General features: G+C 40.6%; 1 protein-coding gene across 12 annotated transcripts in view; it reads left to right on the plus strand.

The window, feature by feature from the left end:
- The first annotated feature begins 384 nt into the window (after positions 1-384).
- LOC133124318 (mucin-2-like) overlaps positions 385-20,929 on the plus strand; it is a 135,353-nt gene continuing 114,808 nt past the window's right edge. For 4 of the 12 annotated variants that reach the window (XR_009708312.1, XM_061235421.1, XM_061235430.1 and 1 more), the window contains exons 1-2: positions 11,359-11,437; positions 11,604-11,630. Coding sequence is in view for 3 of the 12 variants with exons in the window: in XM_061235421.1 (XP_061091405.1) it covers positions 11,386-11,437; positions 11,604-11,630 (79 nt within the window). In the remaining 9 variants the exon portion in view is untranslated. Of the gene's footprint in view, positions 469-11,352; positions 11,438-11,603; positions 11,631-20,929 lie in introns of those variants that run through there. The other 8 variants (XM_061235464.1, XM_061235481.1, XM_061235446.1 and 5 more) reach the window with 6 other exon arrangements.

The following is a 20,929-nucleotide window of genomic DNA, read 5'->3' on the forward strand; positions in this document are numbered from 1 at the left end:
CCCGGGCGGAGGATCGAACCGGCAACCCTCCGACTGCCAGACGACTGCTCTTACTGCCTGAGCCATGTCGCCCCCGCTTGAAGGACAACATGTTTTTTCCCTTTACGCAAACATACTGACAACTTCCTCGTTTACACCACATTAAAAAGAGTCTAAAACTGCACATCCTGATAGAATTTTAAGTTTGGTCTTCAAACATGGAATCACATCTCTCTTCTCTGCTTCTGCTCATGATCTTTCTGCCAGACAGTAAGTGATCTCTTGTATTTATCTGCTTGTTTTTTAATAGCAGCTGATGGGGAACTCCAGTGCATGTCATTCTGAAAGCAAGCCATGTTTTCTGGTGTGAGACAATAAAAGAAACTAATCTACAACAGAGCAAAATGAGAAACCTGCATTTCCTGCATTTGTAATCACCCTCTTCTGTTGGGCTCACTCCAGGTCTCTGTGGACACTCTGAAGCTCAAGGTTAGTAATGCTGGAATTTTAGCAAATCGAGAAAGTTTAATCGAATTACAGTAATTATATTTATTTTTGTATTATAGTATACTGCATGTATGTGCATCTGCTTTTTTGACCAGTGTGAAGGTGTTCCAAGTCTTTGGAAAGTGTTCAAAGTTGGTTACCTGGTGTGGCTGGACACAATATTTAGAAATTATTGTGCTGAAAGTTATTAAGTATTTTAGATCTGCACATTGGATTAAAGGTTTGGTCAATGAGATATTTATTAACCCTGATTAATATGTAATATTAAACCACCCAACCCACAATGGCTATATGTGATGAAAGTCAGTTCGGTTTATGAATGACCTGAGAAGGAAAGAGGGAGAAGGTGCTGGACTGTACATCAACACGTGTTAAAAATGTAAGTCCACTGCAGTCTGTAACATGTAGACAGTGACACAATTTCAGCTGTTTTGGCTCTGTACTCCAACATATTTGATTTAAAATAAAAAAGAAATGAATATGTGGTTAAAGTGCAGACTGTCACCTTTAATTTGAGGGTATTTCTATCCATATTGGCTAACCTATATAGCAATTGACAAATTATTGACACAGGAAGACATGAGGCTGAAAAATAAGAAAAACAGCCAGAGGCAAAGGCCAAACAAAATGCTTACCAAAATACACTGTCTGGAACATCATTAGGAAGAAAAAGGACAGCACCATGTGAGCATAGATGTTAAAGAGTTTACATGCTTTACATGCACATCAATATGATGCTGATATGTGCAGCATACCCACAGCATATTGAGGACTGCAGGCCTTTCTTCTTCTTTTTTCTCCTGGTCATACCTCACAACATTATATTTATCTGACAGTCTTCAGTCTACTGAAGTTACTACTACGGTTATACAGTGTTATACAGTGAATAAACATCATCATCAAAACACAAATACTATAGCTATACACTGAATAAATATCATCATCAAAAACACAAGTTCTACAGCTTTACAATGAATAAACATAATTTAAAAAAAACAAATACTATAGTTATACAGAGAATAAGCATAATCACAAACACAAATACCACTATAGTAATCAAATCGAAAACACAAATAATACTATAGTGTGAACCTCTCTTTCTCCACGCATTGGCAGGTCCATAGGAGATAAGTCACTCTTTAACATTATTGGTTAAAATTATGTTTTGCCCTTGCATTGTGTTCCTGGTTTATTTATTCATTTATTTATTTACTTATTTATTGCACTGTGTACAGTACAACAGTGGCTGTACAAGATATCATGGTCTTGTGAAGTATAATATTTCCAGACAAAATTAACAATTCCCCATCACACTAACAGTATCTTGACCTTCAAGTGGATGTACCTGTGACTAACATTGAAATGTCAATTTCCTGTGTGTCACATCTAGTCAAAGACAACATGCTACAGCACCATCTATAGGCAGATACAATTAGTGAAGCTTATCATTCACATTTCAGTAATCGATGTACTTGTGAATGTGTGATAATCAAATATATTTAACATAACTGAAGGGCAAACAGCTCATATTGTGACTAATATCAGCTTCAATTCAACATTCTCTCATTCTCTCCTTATACAGCATATTGGTGATTTGAAATGTATAACTGTCAGTCAGTCCTAGAACCTTCCATTTAAGAAAAGGCTGTGTGGGGTGTAGAAATGTGCCTACAATAAAGCTGTTCAGATGACAATAAATCATAACTGAACAATGGATTAAACTTAATTATGGACTAAATGGATTATTTAACTTTTGCAGGTAGAGTGCCCAAGGCAGAGTTAGGATTGAGTCGTGCAGTGATTTCCATAGAGGAGTCAATGACACTGAGGTGCAGGGGACCTGACTCTTCCCCTGTGTCCCACTGCACTTTCATCATTAATGAGAGAGCGATCAGTGGCTCAGATTGTGAGCGCTCAGTCACTGGAGCTGATCTGCTCAGTGGGAGACACAGCGCACTGAATGAGATGACCATGAGATGTTTCTACAGTCTGGAGGAAAGACCATCTCTACCTAGTGACCCCTCTACAGTAACTGTGCTGGGTAAAAATGAATCTTTAGTATCTCATGATGTTCCAAAATGTGTGGTCATAAAAGGACAGCAGATGCTCAAGTCAGAGAATATGAATAGTCATTTCTTGTGCATTAATTAATGAGTAATTACTGTTTGTCCTCTAAAAAGGGGAAGTATGTATAAAAACAGCTATAATGCCTGTATGGTTCACCTTATATTTCTACATTCACCTGATTTGGATGTGCATACCTCAGATTAAATTGGGCAGTCTGCAATTAAACCTCATATGAATTGTTTCACCACAAAATCAAATGTAATTCAACTAAAGATTGCAACAGTGTACACACTGGGGAAAGGCACTGCAAATACCTTACTGAAATGCACAGTCTAAAAGCGACATTCATCATGGCATTTCATTCAATTCTGTACCTCTTTAAATCTTCTGTATAAAATAAACAGACATGTAATACATTCAAATGTACCAGTTTAGAATTGTCCAGGTTCCCATAAACATTGTATTTCACCTGTATAAAACTACCCTAATCAATTCATTTCTCCGCAGTTTATAATGTACACAGCCACAATGAATTACCAACTTTTACGGGCAGTGCTCATTGTATCTTGCTCCCCAGTCATTATCCTGGGATGCTATGCATCAACATTGCATTGCTGTAGAAGATTTATTCATTGTGTAAAAGTCTTCCTTTGATTTTCTGTTATATGCTTGAAAATCAACATCACTCAATTGCTTCACATTTATACCATAAAGTCAAGCCAAATTGTATTATTCATTATTTAACAATACCTCATTTACATTGCCAGACCATTGGAAATCATATCAGAACTCATGTTAATGAGTCCCCAAATTGTCTCTAATGCCCCCATGCTACAGCTCCTGAGCTATCTTTTTCCATGCAGTCCCTATTAGCTCAAGTGTGAATCGGCCCCAAAGAAAATCGTACAGCAAAGAAACAAAACTTTATCTGATATTTGTAGTCAGGTAGTGATAGGAAAGTGCTTACAATAAAGTTTTTTTAATAGAAAATCAATCATAACTGAAAAATGAGCTGAGCATGAGATGTTCCTACAGTCTGGAGGGAAGACCATCTCCATTTAGTGACCCCTCTACAGTAACTGTGCTGGGTAAGAATTGATCATTATAATCTCCTGATGATCTCATGTTTCACCAGTATAAAACTACCCTAATCAATGTGTGCATGGGGTAAGGGATGCAGCTCTGTCACTCTAGCTCCTCCTGTCAGATCCCAGCAAGTAAACCCATCAGGATACCCCTGTACATTTAGCCACAGGACACCACCACACTGAGACCCTGTGAATGCCTTTCTCTGTATGATGTATTATTTGTGTTCCAGATCTGAAGAAGCCCAGTATCTCAGTCTCCATGAAAAACAATCATGCACACATTCGCTGTGAAGCCCCACCTGACATCACTGGAGCAGAGTTCTTCCTGTACTCAACATTGAATAAAACACTTGTGAACAGCACCCTGGCTGGAAAGGAAGAGCGAGCAGCCATTTTCACTGTCCCCCACAGCTCTGATTTCACTCTGATATACTGCTGCCGTTATCAGTTTAAGAGGATCAACTCTGAACTGAGTGACCGTGCTGAAGTTAAGAACAAGGGCCAGAGTGGAAGAACAGAGGATCAAAGTACAGTACTATTCTTTTCTCTATGTATCCGACTGTAAAATCAATTGAGCTGGTCAAACTGGCCATAAGCTGGTCTAGCTGGTCTGAACTGGTCAACCAGCTAGTGCTGGTACTAGCTTGTCTGAGCTAAACATAGCTTGAGCTAGTCAAATCATGTTAAGCTGAAAGCTGGTCTGAAATGCCAACCAGCTAAACCATGTCAAGCTGAGAGCTGGACTGAACTGGTCAACCAGCTTCCAGCTGTTTCAAAACCAGCTTTAGTTTTTTTTCAGCAGGGTAGTTTATAAAGAACACATATGCTGAATGAGTTCTTGACTTTGACCATTGTTCATTGTATTTGGCTTCTATAATAAGTGCAATAATTGGATGTTATGAATCACACATTGTGTTAAAGTATTGTGCTAAAACACATTGTGTTAAAGTATTCTGTAGATTTTCTCTTATATGATCGGAAACCCATTTCACTCGCCATTTTAAATGAGATGAAACCTACTGTACATGCCAGGCAATACTGCTTAATGGAATGAGAGGAGGTGACGTTGTTTGCTAAAAGAAGCTGCCTGAATCCCCTGTGGATAAATTGTTTTCTATCTGATGTAGCAATTTATGGATTTGCAGCATCACTTGTCCGGTAGTGTTTCACTTGTATTGTGTGATTATTTATCTACTGTGTCAGATTTACTTATTAGACCATATATTAGTTGTGAGGGTTCTTCTATCTCAATGAAGCACTCCGCTTAATTGCTTAAATACAAAATAAAATACCAATGTATTTATTAAGACATGTGGAGATACTGTAACTGCTCCAAAATGTGTAAACTGCTTCTCTTCTCACACCCACTTTCCTCAAATGCTCTTTTCAAATTTCAGACTGGCTGAAGACACCATGCGGTATTAAAGTAATTGTCTTCGTGGCGGGGATTCTTCTGGGAATGGCAGGTGTCAGTCTGTATTGGATACACAGTGCGTATTTGCGATGAGTACTCTGTAGTGCCTGGGATTCCCAAATGTTTGTGACCACTCTATGGCATGATACCATAATCGCATTACTAAATGGCTAACATTTGATGCCTTTATCCAACACATACTACAGGCTACAATACAGTGGCTATTTAACAGACTAGCTCATATCTACTGTAATCTGTGCTGTCATTGTATCACGGTTCTATAGATATTGTTAGTTAAAGGTACAATAGGTAAGACTTTTGCGTTAAAACATTGTTACAAGACCATTGTAAATCCCTTCCTGTCATTGAAAACGCTCACTCACCCTCTGGCTGTGTTTATAGTCCTTAAATTCGGGTTTCAAAATATGCAATTGATGGTCCGGCACTCTGTACCAAAACATCGTATAGCTATACAATAATTCAAGCTCACTGATTGCAAATTGGTTCTAATTGCCACAGCTAATGGCGTTTCAACATAAGCTCATTCACAGTTCACAGAGAAGGGGTGGAATAAACAGTGTTGTGGTTTGAGCTTGTTTGCTACTGCAATTCCTCTCTTGACAGTTAGAAGTCCGAAATGACCTATTGTACCCTTCATGTAAAATGTGAAATATGCTACTACACTGTAAAAAAATGACACACCTGTAAAATACACAATATAAATGGAATCAATAATATTATGTCATATTTATTCAATAAGATTACTTGTAATCTGTTGCCTTCATTTTATTATTTAGATAAGGTGTATCATTTTTAACAGTCTATGAAATATGGAGTTTCCTTCCACATGAGCCAGGAGCATTTTCAGCAAGGTTACTCTTGATCAATGCAAAACAACTAGTCTGTACTACTCCATGATTTTAGCTAGCCTGTCATTCTAACTGCCAAAGAAAGGCTTGTCATATTCTAATGTTAGAATTACAGTGTTCTAAAATGACATTTTTGTCAAAAGTGAGTTATGTTCAAATAAATTATGTTTAACTCTTTTCATGTCCGTGGTGTGAAAAAATGCCATTTTAGTGTCATTCCAGTTTTTAGGAAGTTCTACATGGTAAAACTAATGAACTGACAGGAACATTAAAGCTCCAGATCTCAGAACTGTAGAAAGGGCTGGTTAGAGGCGGGCAATCCTCAGGTCTTCATATGGAATTATATGAATCAACCTCCAGTGACTGAAAATTTGGACAAGGAATGATATGAACATTTATTTCTTTTTGTTCCTTTTCAGACAAAAGGAAATTCAACAGGTGAGTGTTTTTATTTTTCTATTTAAAGTAAAAAACATGCCACTATACTTTTAATCTGTCACATGCTGTCTGTTCAATCAAACTGAAATGACATTTATTTTATTTGCTCTGTCTGATACTCACTGTTTCGGTCCATGACTATGACTATAAAGCATAAAGCCCAATACAGTATATCTCTAACACAATTCTGCGTTGTCTATGTTGTTCAGGGTGCTCACTAATCCTAATACAGTTTTGTGTAAGTATCCATAATCTTCAAGCCTCCATTCAGCTATTCTGTATGTTACCTTTTCTTTAGCTTTAGTTTCAGCACAAGCTTAATGCTGTTACAAAGAGCATGTCATTTGCACTGTTTTATATTTGTGCTACATTCACTATTGATGTGTCCAGAGGAGCAGAAACCAGCAATGCCACTGTATGTACAAAACAACAAGATGGGTCTGGTACTAAAGTTATGACCCAATGCAATATAATATAATGATTTTAAATGTCCTGGGATTGATAAATGCACTGTGTGTGGACTTTATTCATTACTTTCACTACTGTATAATTAAAATTACAGTCTGCGTAACTCATCCGTGTGTCATCCATTATGATAAATATGTGTCCTATAGACTCAGTGAGCACTATATTAGGTATTTATTATACTTTTTTTATGAAGTCCTCTGCTTCTGCATACCACAGCTGTATTTGCATTACTGTCACCTTCCTGTCAGCTTCGACCAGTCTGGCCCTTCTCCGTTGACCTCTCTCATCAACAAGGCATTTCCGTCTGCAGAACTGCCGCTCACTGGATGTTTTTAGTTTTTTGCACCATTCTGAGGAAACTCTAGAGACTGTTGTGTGTGAAAATCCCAGCAGATCAGCAGTTACAGAAATACTCAAACCAGCCCGTCTGGCACCAACAATCATGCCAAAGTGAAATCACTGAAATCACATTTGTCCCTATTCTGATGGTTGATGTGCACATTTAATGAAGCTCCTGACCCATATCTGCATGAATTGATGCATTGCATCGCTCCCACATGTTTGGCTGATTTGATAATCACAGGAATGAGTAGGTGTTCCTAATAAAGTGCTGAGTGAGTGTATATTGCATGTGCCTGGGCTGGGGTGCTGACTGTGTGCCTTTCTCTCCTCACAGGCTCCTCCTGAAGTGACTTACAGCACTGTCACCCACCTTCCCTCTCCAACCTCTGCCTTTCAGCCCCAGCAGGACAACGTGTTGTACAGCAGTCTGAAGACAGAATGAGATAATTCCTACAAAAAACACAGGAGTCCTTTTAGTCCTTGAGATGTCTTGACCAACAGAGCATTGCAATGTTTATAAGGCTATATACAATTAAAATGACAATATCTTGAATATCATTGAATTATTAATCTGTTTTGTTAATAAGTACTTTCTTACTTTCAATGTTGTTTTGGGATTGTACCCCCAGAGCAGAGATCATACACAGCACATATGAAACCAGATTTATTCACTCAGTTACTTTTCTATTATCTATGTGTACTGTTACTGTTATGTAAAATATTTAATTAATTGCACAATTCATACTTATTTTCACTGATCCTGAATCCCTTATGCTATTTGTTTTTCTAGGAACACATTAATCACGATTTCACAGATTCCACATCAATGTGAATGTGCCAGAGTAAGCTAATGAGTTCATTTTCATCTGTAGTCCCTAAGCGGCATGTCTATGGACTGTGGGAGGAAACCAGAGTACCTGGAGGAAACCCACACTTGTAGAACCTGCACAGCTAGACCAATGAGGGAATAGCTGGAGGTGAAGGGACGACGTGTGCTTTCCTGGCTGTTTGGAAGTGAATGAAAGATTTTAATTATCATCCTCCGCACACGAACAGAGCACAATTATGTTTAGGAATATACTGGGTCTGTTGCCACTGGTCGGATATGGATTGACCTGCCCCATATCCCGCTTACAACTGGCCTGAAACAGATCAGTAAAATTCCTAATATTCTCCGTTCGTAAACGGGGCCGTATTGAAAGCTTAGTGGTTACTCTTGTTCCACTCGTTTATCTGACTCCATTTAAGATATATAATTTAGAAATTTGGGTTTGAAATTTACGCGAACCTCGGGAGTGATTACACTCGACTCGTACCTGCGCCACTATTACTCAATATATGTTCTCGCGATTTAACATTATTGCTGAATATCTCAGTTCGGTGTAGAACTCAGAGGCTGAGGGTCCAGTCAACACAATACATGCAACACTGTCATGATAGTTGCGAGCCCAGGTCGGCATAGCATTAACTGGGCTCCTTAGAGCTAATTTGACAGGAACCAGCGCCGTAACGCCCAGGGGTTCCCTTCGCGTCAAATCACAAGAGCCGTGCCTAACCGACCCTTTAAGTTGGCAGAAACTTGCTGGCCTCACAGCTTAGAACTATCACATGGGTACCAAGCTCTCAGTTCGGTGTAGAACTCAGAGGCTGAGGGTCCAGTCAACACAATACATGCAACACAGTCATGATAGTTGCGAGCCCAGGTCGGCGTAGCATTAACTGGGCTCCTTAGAGATAATTTGACAGGAACCAGCGCCGTAACGCCCAGGGGTTCCCTTCGCGTCAAACCACAAGAGCCGTGCCTAGCCGACCCTTTACGTTGGCAGAAACTTGCTGGCCTCACAGCTTGGAACTATCACCTGTGCCAAGGGACTGCCGATCGGTCAGTCTTTGGTCCCCATTGTCCCCCGCAATATTCAGTTGTAACTTAGGCTGAAAAGGTACAAGATGAATTAGAGTCATGGAGATCACGCAAGTTACAAACAAAATAATTTATTTGCAGACGGGTAGGCAGTTAACGTAGAATCACACAGTCAATTACGAATAGACAAATTGAAGATAAAAAGAATAGAGTGAAATAGTCTTACCCAGCCTGCTTTCGCTACACACATATACAAAGTATGCACAGTGTGGGAAGTCGAGTGCGATCTTCCCTGATAGGCTTGTCTCCCTGGCTTTTATGCCAAATCATGTGTTTGATCCAGGCGGCAGTGCCATAAATTAGCCTGGTGGGGTTGTCGAATCTGGAATTTAGACCCCCACCCTTGGGGGTTGTTGCGTAGGGAAAATGAGATGATTACCAAGAGAGGACGTGTAGGTTTTCCCTTGAGTTATTGAAACTATGGTTTATTAAAATCCATTTGGTATGAAATGTATCTCATCTGATTCCTTGATTTTACTGGATCACATCCATACCAAACAGATTATCCTAATGTTTTGTTATGGTGCAGTTATCATGAAACCTCCCTCCTGTGTATCCATTTTACATGTAATTCCTGTTATTACAACACTGGGCATAATGCAATACAACCAGGATCACATGGGCAATGTTTACAATATTTTACCGGGTCTATTGACCATCTCAACAACAGTTTTTTGGTTTTCCTCCAAGAGAGTAGTCCCTGGGGTAATGACAGCAGTGCCCAAAGGAGGGCACTGTGGTACTGCCCGGAGTCTTTCCCCCTGGAAGTGACCAGGTGTGGGGTCATAAGATTTTAGGCACATTCTTTTCCCGGGAGTTTTAATGGCCCTCATGGCCTAATTGCCCGGGAACCGCTCATCCACCCACCATATATCTATCTATTATCTTCTTGGCGTCACTGGTCTGGAACTCGTCAAAAGGTACTACAAACAGCATTGTCCTTTGTCCCTTTTGACACACACCAGAACCCCCAGCTCACAGGCTCCTCACAAATGGCAGAGTCACACTTCGCCTCCCTCCTACACAGACACGGGGAGAACATGCAAACTCCACACAGAAAGGCCTGAGCGGGGCTCAAACCCAGAACCTTCTTGTTGTGAAGCAACAGTGCTACCCACTGTGCCCAATGTCATGTCATGTATTACACATTTAGAGAATAACTCTTAACTGCACTTGTAAATAATATATTATGTAGTGCTTAATTAATACAGTGCTGTTATGTTATGTTATGTTAATATGATATACTATGAGACTCACATCCATTTGTATAGATGTTGGACCCAGAGAACTTAAAAAAGCAAAATATTGTTTATTCACCTTGAAACCATGAATTATGTCGCGGTTTCTGTTTATCCCCACTAGAGGCCGCCAGTTCCCAAGCTCTAATGTATTTCATTAGTGTCTTTTTGGTCATCCCTCATCGTCATTATATTATAAGTTTCCCTTTGTATTCAGTTTACAGGTTCCGACCTTGTATTTGCTGGGTTTTAGTGATGGGCTTGGGTTGTTGCTATCCGCTAGCAATGCTGTTTTTAGGCTCTAGTTTTGCTCCCTTGTGTTCTCATGTTTGTTTTGTTGTGTTCCGAGTGAAAGTATTTTTGTTCACACTTATCTCTGGTTCCTAACTCCCTCTGTCTCTGCATTTGGATTCAGCCCAATGATAAATGTATGCTTTTGAGAGACACATAAGAGTTGTATAATTGGCTGTTCTTAGATTATTATTATATTATTACAATTTAGTATTGAGTTCAAGTAGGTTGTGCTGTATTAGTGCAAAATGAATTCTGAAAAAATATTTGTTTCCTCTATCTCTGTGAATACATACATTATATTTCATTTTTGATTCTTCACTTGGTGCAATTTAACTCTCACTGCCTCGCAGAGCATTCATTTGCTTTCTGCTCAGAGGTGCAGAGGATGCCCCTATAAGGAGTCAGTGGGCTCTTCCCAATCGCTTGATTTTCTCCTCATTTTTCCTTTCCTTGCTCCAGACAAGGGCGCTTACCACATCCTGCACCATTAGCGTTAGCTGCACAGCTCAGAGCGGTGAGAGCAATGAGCTGGAGGCAGTACAGAGACACACAGGACATATCTTGAACCTTAATGAAGAGTATTGACTTTAAGTGTAAAATTCCACAACTCTTCTTAGAAATGGTTGACTATATGTTTCGCTTGAAGGGCAGCATGTTTTTTCCTGTTGCACAAGCATCCTGGCAACTTCCTCATTTACACCACATTAAAAAGAGTCTAAAACTGCACATCCTGATATTATTTAGATTTTGGTCTTCAAACATGGAATCACATCTCTCTTCTCTGCTTCTGCTCATGATCTTTCTGCCAGACAGTAAGTGATCTCTTCTATTTATCTGCTTGGTTTTTAAACGCATTCTGAAAGCAAGCCATGTTTTCTGGTGTGAGACAATAAAGAGAAACTAATATACAACAGAGCAAAATGAGAAACCTGCCTTTCCTGCATTTGTAATGACCCTCTTCTGTTGGGTTCACTCCAGGTCTCTGTGGACACTCTGAAGCTCAAGGTTAGTAATGCTGGAATTACATTGGCCGCGTTTCCCGATAGCGAACGTTTTTAAGGAGTTAAGAACGCTCTTAAGAAGGGTTCGGCTAAGAAGGATCCTTAAGTTAAGAGTGTTTCCCGAACACCTTCTTAGTGGCGTTCTTAAGACTGCGCTTAAGAAGGGTTGAAAGACCGTTCTTAATGGGAGCTGTCCACCCCCTCAGTGCTGGATTCAAAACAATCGATGCTAGGCTAATCGATTGTTCCACATAATTACATGCTCCCAGATGAAGTTCTGATGTAACAAGTGGCGTCCTACAATAAAACAACACTGAGAATAACGCGCGGGGAAATGAGGCACCAGAACGCGATTATAATACTAATTGCGGGCTGAATCCACACTTTTCTTTTCTAATTTGCCATGCGTAGGCTATGTAACAGGGTAGGAATTTCCTCATTTTCGGGGCAAAAAGGCCTTTGAGTGAAATAAGAGGATGTGGAGAATAAATTACTTGACTTTAAAGTTTTGATTTTAGTATGAATCAGTGGAGAAAGTGGATTGAAATTCTTGCCGGTACTACTACCCCAACCAGGGGGCACTTTGGCAAACACAGACCCTATGAGACAGACAGCAGAAAATTGGCTTGAAACGGGCTACGGTTTGCAAACCTACGGCCTGGTCGCAAGAGTGCAAGAACCGGGAGAACAGCTGACATCCCGCAGGAGCCACGAGTGAGGCCGAGGGAGGGAGGCGGAGCCCAGAACGGGACTCTTAGCTCGCTGGATTTGACATGGACTCTTTTAACACTGAGACATTTTAATCTGTTCTTAACTTGTGTTTTAGTAAGACACGTACACGCAGACAGGGGAGAGGGTGTGAGAACATGTAGTACCTGGAGGAGACGCACACAGACACAGGGAGAGGGTGGAGGAGATGCACACAGACATGGGGAGAGGGTGGAGGAGACGCACACAGACACAGGGAGAGGGTGGAGGAGATGCACACAGACATGGGGAAAGGGTGGAGGAGACGCACACAGACAGACACAGGGAGAGGGTGGAGGAGACGCACACAGACACAGGGAGAGGATGGAGGAGATGCACACAGACATGGGGAGAGGGTGGAGGAGACGCACACAGACACAGGGAGAGGGTGGAGGAGATGCACACAGACATGGGGAAAGGGTGGAGGAGACGCACACAGACAGACACAGGGAGAGGGTAGAGGAGACGCACACAGACCCGGGGAGAGGGTGGAGGAGATGCACACAGACACAGGGAGAGGGTGTTAGAACACCGTACCATTTCTGGAGACATGTACACCTCTACTGATATACTGTATGCATAGACAAAAAAAAAAATACAGCATATCATCACACAAACATTCATATCGTGTGTCTTAAAATTCTGTATTGCTTTATACTTTTTTACAATTGTTTTCACACTTGTCTCAATACCATGTCCACTTCTTCAAAACTCTTCACACAATGTGCTTTTGAAACACACACCTGACACACACTCCGAATGTTATCTCTTGCTATACACTGAGGAAAACATATTTTTGCGTGCCTTATCCAGCCCTGGATGTGTTCCACTGTTATGTCCATACACCCAGCAGCCATTGCATCTAGAGCTGACATCTATTCATGTGGGTGGTGGTCCTAAACCTTCACATATACCTTCCTGAACTTCATATTGGTACCTGAGTTCCTTGACACCCTCAGAGTTCCTGTCAAAGGGGACAGTGTACAACTGTTTCATCCTGATCAGGTGTTTCTGTAGCACTCTTGAAATGGTTGTAGTGCTTACACTGTCAATGTTTGGAAATATGTTGTTGCTGCGATTATGTTGTTGCGTATTTCTCTTAGCCTGATGCTGTTGTTGACAATGACCATCCCAAGTATTGTATCCTCCTGTTGAGGCGTAAACATTATTCCCCTTCCCCCTGTGTGAGGTAACTGCTGGGTCCTGTAGTGAGTCAAAGAACATGTGCACTGATACATCTGCTTTTTCTGGAGACATCTCAAATCACAGTACTGCTGTAATATACACATCAATTGAACTCCTTCAGTTAGAATGCTGGAAATACTGTATAGTACCTGTTGGTTTACCTGAAAATCCTCACTATTGAAGCGACTGTGGATCTAGGCAAGTTTGGTTGAACCCTCAACCTGCTTCCCTCAGGGATAGACCATGATTTACCACATGATCAATGACTGTGGCTCTGATTTCATCAAACACAACTGTTCTTGCTCTTCCACATCTTCTTCCTCTACCCCTGGCGGCATCCATTTTCCCCACCAAGGCTAAAGAATGCAAATGCCAATCCAAAGGTGGCCCCTTTTGTATAGGTGGTAACGGGGGACAAACAACAAACACCTGGGTAGGTTGTTCACTGAAATGACAGCCAGGTGTTTCAGCAGTGCATATACAGCAGTAATAGTGGAAAAATCTCTTCATTGACAACTACATCTATATTTACCCTATATACATGCACATTTCAATGCAAGTATGATCACTTTTGTATCGATGGTAACAAGGCTGCAAACAAAAAAATGTAATAAACAGAATAAACTTTCTGCTCAAATCAGAATGATCTGTCTTACATATTTCAAGCATATAGTTTCATTTTTCTGCCAAAATGCCGCATATTTCCTTCCACAATCATCAGAATTTTATTGGGTTTTGAACTGAAAGTTAACTGTTTTGAACAGAGAAATGTATGCAAAATTTGCTGAATTTGTACAAACTTTTGCTGGTAGTGAACACTGACTGAGAGAGGTATTCATGAATTTTGGAAGAAGTGGTGATTGAATGCCTTTAGTATGAAAGCAATGCAAAAATATCCACAGTTTAGTTCACATAGTCTAATGATATGGTGAATGTGTTAGGTGTTTTGAAAAAGTGGACATGGTATTGAGACAAGTGTGAAAACGATTGTAAAAAACTGTAATAATGGACTAAATGGATTATTTAACTTTTGCAGGTGGACTGCCCAAGGCAAAGTTAGGATTGAGTCATGCAGTGATTTCCATAGAGGACTCAGTGAAACTGAGGTGCAGGGGACCTGACTCTTCCCCTGTGTCCCACTGCACTTTCACCATTAATGAGAGAGCGATCAGTGGCTCAGATTGTGAGCGCTCAGTCACTGGAGCTGAGCTGCTCAGCGGGAGACCCAGCGCACTCAATGAGCTGAGCATGAGATGTTTCAACAGTCTGGAGGAAAGACCATCTCTACATAGTGACCCCTCTACAGTAACTGTGCTGGGTAAAAATGAATCTTTAATATCTCATGATGTTCCAAAATGTGTGGTCGTAAAAGGACAGCAGATGCTCAAGTCAGAGAATATGAATTGTAATTTCAAAATTTTTCCTTTTATGAGGTTGAGGAGGTGCGGAGAGCCAGGTGCGACTAAGGGGGTGACCCCTTGTAAGCGGACCCACAAACGAGCCCGCCACTAAGACCCCGGGGGGGTAGAGGAGACAGCACTGTACACGGAGACAACTCCGCACAAATAAAAGGAAGAGCCCCAAATAACGGCTCAGAAAATAAAACTACCCTCCAAAACCAGGGCGAAAATCACAAACAAAAAATGAGTGCGTAAAGGCTAGCACTACTGCCCCGGACCGGGGAAAACCCAAAATAAAAGTACAACCCAGTATAAAAGACTGGGCTAACGAAAATAAAGACTCAGGAGTCGCAGCTCCGAAAAAACACACAAACCAAAATACAAAATACCGGGGACAACGTCCCTCACCCACGGACTCACACGAGCCGAAAACAAAACGAAACAAAGAACAAAAGAACCTACAGGAAGGCGGCTGCAGTGTACACACACTAACGCGCAGACCCCTTCCTTACCTTTTCTGAACACAGAACCAGCACAATACCTGACTCGAATGCTGAGTCTTACCATGTGCTAATACCGGCTAGGTGGCAGAGCGAACAGTGACACCAAAGCCCCGACCGATGGTCAAAGAGGGCTTTAAATACCTTCTGGAGGTAGCCACCCCATTGGCACTAATGAGCACCAGGTGAAAATAATAAACCCCTGGTGGCCACAGCCGGTGCTACCTCCCAACCCTGACACCTTTCTTGTGCATTAATTAATAAACAATTACTGTTTGTCCTCTAAATAGGCGAAAGTATGTATAAAAAGAGATGTCTGTATGCTTCACCTTATATTTCTACATTCACCTGATTTGGATGTACATACCTTCAATTAAATTGAGCAGTCTGCAATTAAACATCATATTAATTGTTTCATCACAACATCAAATGTAATTCAACAAAAGATTGCAGCAGTGTACACACTGGGGAAAGGCACTGCAAATACCTTACTGAAATGCACAGTCTAAAAGCGACATTCTGCTTCAGAGGCATTTCATTCAATTCTGTACCTCTTTAAATATTCTGTTTGAAATAAACAGACATGTAATACATTCAAATGTACCGGTTTAGAATTGTCCAGGTTCCCATAAACATTATATTTAATCAGTATAAAACTACCCTCATCAATTAATTTCTCTATGCAGTTTATAATGTACACAGCCACAATGAATTACCAACTTTTATGGGCAGTGCTCATTGTATCTTGCTCCTCAGTAATTATCCTGGGATGCTATGCATCAACATTGCATAACTGTTGAAGATGTATTCATTGTGTAAAAGTCTTCCTTTGATTTTCTGTTATATGCTTGTAAATCAACATCACTCAATTGCTTCGCATTTAAACCATAAAGCCAAATTTTAATATTCATTATTTAACAATACCTCATTTACATTGTTGAGACCAGTGGAAAACATATCAGAACTTATGTTAATGATGTACCCAAAATGTCTCTAATTCCCCCAGGCTTACAGCTCTTATTTCCTGAGCTATCATTTTCCATGCATTACATTACATTACATTACATGGCATTTAGCAGACGCTCTTATCCAGAGCGACGTACAGCTAAGTGCAGATCAAACACAAGTGCAGTCCCTATTAACTCACTGTTCAAGTGTGAATGGGCCCCAAAGAAAATCTTACAGCAAAGAAACAAAATCCGATGTTTGTAGTCAGGTAGCCATAGGAAAGTGCTTACAATAAAGTTTTTTTTAATAGAAAATCAATCATAACTGAATAATGACTCAGTGAAAGTGAGGTGCAGGGGACCTGACTCTTCCCCTGTGTCCCACTGCACTTTCACCATTAATGAGAGAGCGATCAGTGGCTCAGATTGTGAGCGCTCAGTCACTGGAGCTGAGCTGCTCAGCGGGAGACCCAGCGCACTGAATGAGCTGAGCATGAGATGTTTCTACAGTCTGGAGGGAAGACCATCTCCATTTAGTGACTCGTCTACAGTAACTGTGCTGGATAAGAATTCATTATTAAAATCTCCTGATGATCTTATGTTTCACCAGTATAAAACTACCCTAATCAATGTGTGCATGGGGTAAGGGATGCAGCTCCGTCACTCTAGCTCCTCCTGTCAGACCCCAACAAGTAAACCCATCAGGACACCCCTGTACATTTAGCCACAGGACACAACCACACTGAGACCCTGTGAATGCCTTTCTCTGTATGATGTATTATTTGTGTTCCAGATCTAAAGAAGCCCAGTATCTCAGTCTCCATGAAAAACAATCAGGCACACATTCACTGTGAAGCCCCATCTGACATCACTGGAGCAGAGTTCTTCCTGTTCCTGTACTCAACATTGAGTAAAACACTTGTGAACAGCACCCTGGCTGGAAAGGAAGAGCAAGCAGCCATTTTCACTGTCCCCCGCAGCTCTGACTCCACTCTGATATATTGCTGCCTTTATCAGTTTAAGAGGCACAACTCTAAACTGAGTGACCGTGCTGAAGTTAAGAACAAGGACCAGAGTGGAAGAACAGATGATCAAAGTACAGTACTATTCTTTTCTCTATGTATCCTACTGTAAAATCCAGCTGTACCAGTTTGACCAGCTTGAAAATTGAGCTGATCAAACTGGCCATAAGCTGGTCTCGCTGGTCTGAACTGGTCAACCAGCTAGTGCTGGTACTAGCTTGTCTGAGCTAAACATAGCTTTAGCTGGTCAAATCATGTTAAGCTGAAAGCTGGTCTGAAATGCCAACCAGCTAAACCATGTCAAACTGAGAGCTGGTCTGAACTGGTCAATCAGCTTCCAGCTGTTTCAAAACCTAGCTTTAGTTTTTTTCAGCAGGGTACTTTATAAAGAACACATGCTGAATGGGTTCTTGACTTTGACCATTGTTTATTGTATTTTGCTTCTCAGTCATTATAATTGGATGTTATGAATCAAAAGATTTACACATTGTGCGATAGTATTCTGTAGATTTTCTCTTATATGATCGGAAACCCATTTGTTCTGCCATATTAAATGAGATGAAAGCCACTGTACATGCCAGGCAATACTGCTTAATGGAATGAGAGGAGGTGACGTTGTTTGCTAAAAGAAGCTGGCTGAATCCCCTGTGGATAAATCGTTTTCTCTCCGAAAATCAAGGCTCCGCCACATTTCTGACAGTGAGGTTCCATTTAGAAAAACTGGCAAATGTAGCAATCTATGGATTTGCAGCATCACTTGTCCTGTAGTGTTTCATTTTGTATTGTGTGATTATTTATCTACTGTGCCTGATTTACTTATTAGACCATGTATTACTTGTGACAGTTCTCTCTATCTCAATGAAGCACTCTGCTTAATTGCTTAAATACAAAATAAAATACCAATGTATGTAACTGCTTCTGTTCTCACACCAACTTTCCTCAAATGCTCTTTTCAAATTTCAGACTGGCTGAAGACACCGTGCGGTATTAAAGTAATTGTCTTCGTGGTGGGGATTCTTCTGGGAATGGCAGGTGTCAGTCTGTATTGGATACACAGTGCGTATTTCCGATGAGTAGTCTGTAGTGCCTGGGATTCCCAAATGTTTGTGACCACTCTATGGCATGATACCATAATTGCATTACTAAATGGTTAACATTTGATGCCTTTATCCAACACATACTACAGGCTGCAATACAGTGGCTATTTAACAGACGAGCTCATATCTATATCTGTGCTGTCATTGTATCATGGTTCGATAGATATTGTTAGTTAAAGGTACAATAGGTAAGACTTTTGTGTTAAAACATTGTTACAAGACCATTGTAAATCCCTTCCTATCATTGAAAACGCTCACTGACATGTTGACTCACCCTCTGGCTGTGTTCATAGTCCTTAAATTCAGGTTTCAAAATATGCAATTGATGGGCCAGCACTCTGTACCAAAAGGAATGTTATGAACACTCATTTATTTTTGTTCCTTTTCAGACAAAAGGAAATTGAACAGGTGAGTGTTTTTATTTTATTTATTTAAGTAAAAACATTCCACTATACTCTTAATCTGTCACATGCTGTCTGTTCAATCAAAGTGAAATGACATTTATTTTATTTGCTCTGTCTGATACTCACTATTTTGGTCCATGACTATGACTATAAAGCATAAAGCCCGATGTAGTATATCTCTTAACACAATTCTGCATTGTCTATGTTGTTCAGGGTGCCCACTACTCCTAATACAGCTCCTTGTAAGTATCCGTAATCTTCAAGCCTCCATTCAGCTATTCTGTATGTTACCTTTTCTTTAGCTTTAGTTTCAGCACAAGCTCAATGCTGTTGCTACAAAGAGCATGTAATTTGCACTGTTTTATATTTGTGCTACATTCGCTATTAATGTGTCCAGAGGAGCTGAAACCAGCAATGCCACTGTATGTACAAAACAACAAGATGAGTCTGGTACTAAAGTTATGACCCAATGAAATATAAAATGATTTTAAATGTCCTGGGATTGATAAATGCACTGTGTGTGGACTTTATTCATTACTTTCACAACTGTATAATTAAAATTACAGTCTGCGTAACTCAGCCGTGTGTCATCCATTATGGTAAATATGTGTCCAATAGACTCAGTGAGCACTATATTAGGTATGTATTAGACTTATTTTTATTTATTTATTAAGTCCTCTGCTTCTGCATACCACAGCTGTATTTGCATTACTGTCACCTTCCTGTCAGCTTCGACCAGTCTGGCCCTTCTCCGTTGACCTCTCTCATCAACAAGGCATTTCCGTCTGCAGAACTGCCGCTCACTGGATGTTTTTTGTTTTTTGCTCCATTCTGAGTAAACTCTAGAGACTGTTGTGTGTGAAAATCTCAGCAGATCAGCTGTTACAGAAATACTCAAACCAGCCCGTCTGGCACCAACAATCATGCCACAATTGAAATCACTGAAATCACATTTGTTCCCCATTCTGATGGTTGATGTGAACATATAATGAAGCTCCTGACCTGTATCTGCATGATTTGATGCACTGCATCGCTCCCACATGTTTGACTGATTAGATAATCACATGAATGAATGTTCCTAATAAAGTGCTGAGTGAGTGTATATTGCATGTGCCTGGGCTGGGGTGGTGACTGTGTGCCTCTCTCTCCTCACAGGCTCCTCCTGAAGTGACTTACAGCACTGTCACCCACCTTCCCTCTGCAACCTCTGCCTTTCAGCCCCAGCAGGACAACGTGGTGTACAGCAGTCTGAAGACAGAATGAGAGAATTCATACAAAAAACACAGGAGTCCTTTTAGTCCTTGAGATATCTTGACTAACAGAGCATTGCAATGTTTGTATAGATATAAACAATTAAAATGGAAATGTTTCATTTAACATTCTTTGACAATATCTTGCAAATATCATTGAATTATTAATCTTTTGTTAATAAGTCCTTTCTTTCTTTCGATGTTGTTTTGGGATTGTACCCCCAGAGCAGAGATCTTACACAGCACATATGAAACCAGATTTACTCAATCAGTTACTTTTCTATTATCTATGTGTACTGTTACTGTTATGTAAAATATTTAATTAATTGCAAAATATATACTGGGCGACACGGATGGTGCAGTGGGTAGCACTACCGCCTCACAGCAAGAAGGTCCTGGGTTCGAATCCTCGTCGGCCGGGGCCTCTCTGTGAGGAGTTTGCATGTTCTTCTCGTGTCTGCATGAGTTTCCTCCCACAGTCCAAAGACATGCAGGTTAGGCTGATTGGAGAGTCTAAATTGTCCGTAGGTATGAATGTGTGAGTGAATGGTGTGTGTGCCCTGCGATGGACTGGCGACCTGTCCAGTGTGTATTCCTGCCTTTTGCCCAATGTATGCTGGGATAGGCTCCAGCCCCCCAGTGACCCTGTTCAGGATAAGCGGGTTAGGATAATGTTTGTATTTAAAACTTTTTTTTTTTAATACTTTTTTTCACTGATCCTGAATCTCTTATGCTATTTGTTTTACTAGGA

This window comes from Conger conger, chromosome 1 (genome assembly GCF_963514075.1).
Source record: "Conger conger chromosome 1, fConCon1.1, whole genome shotgun sequence".
NCBI lineage: Eukaryota > Metazoa > Chordata > Actinopteri > Anguilliformes > Congridae > Conger > Conger conger.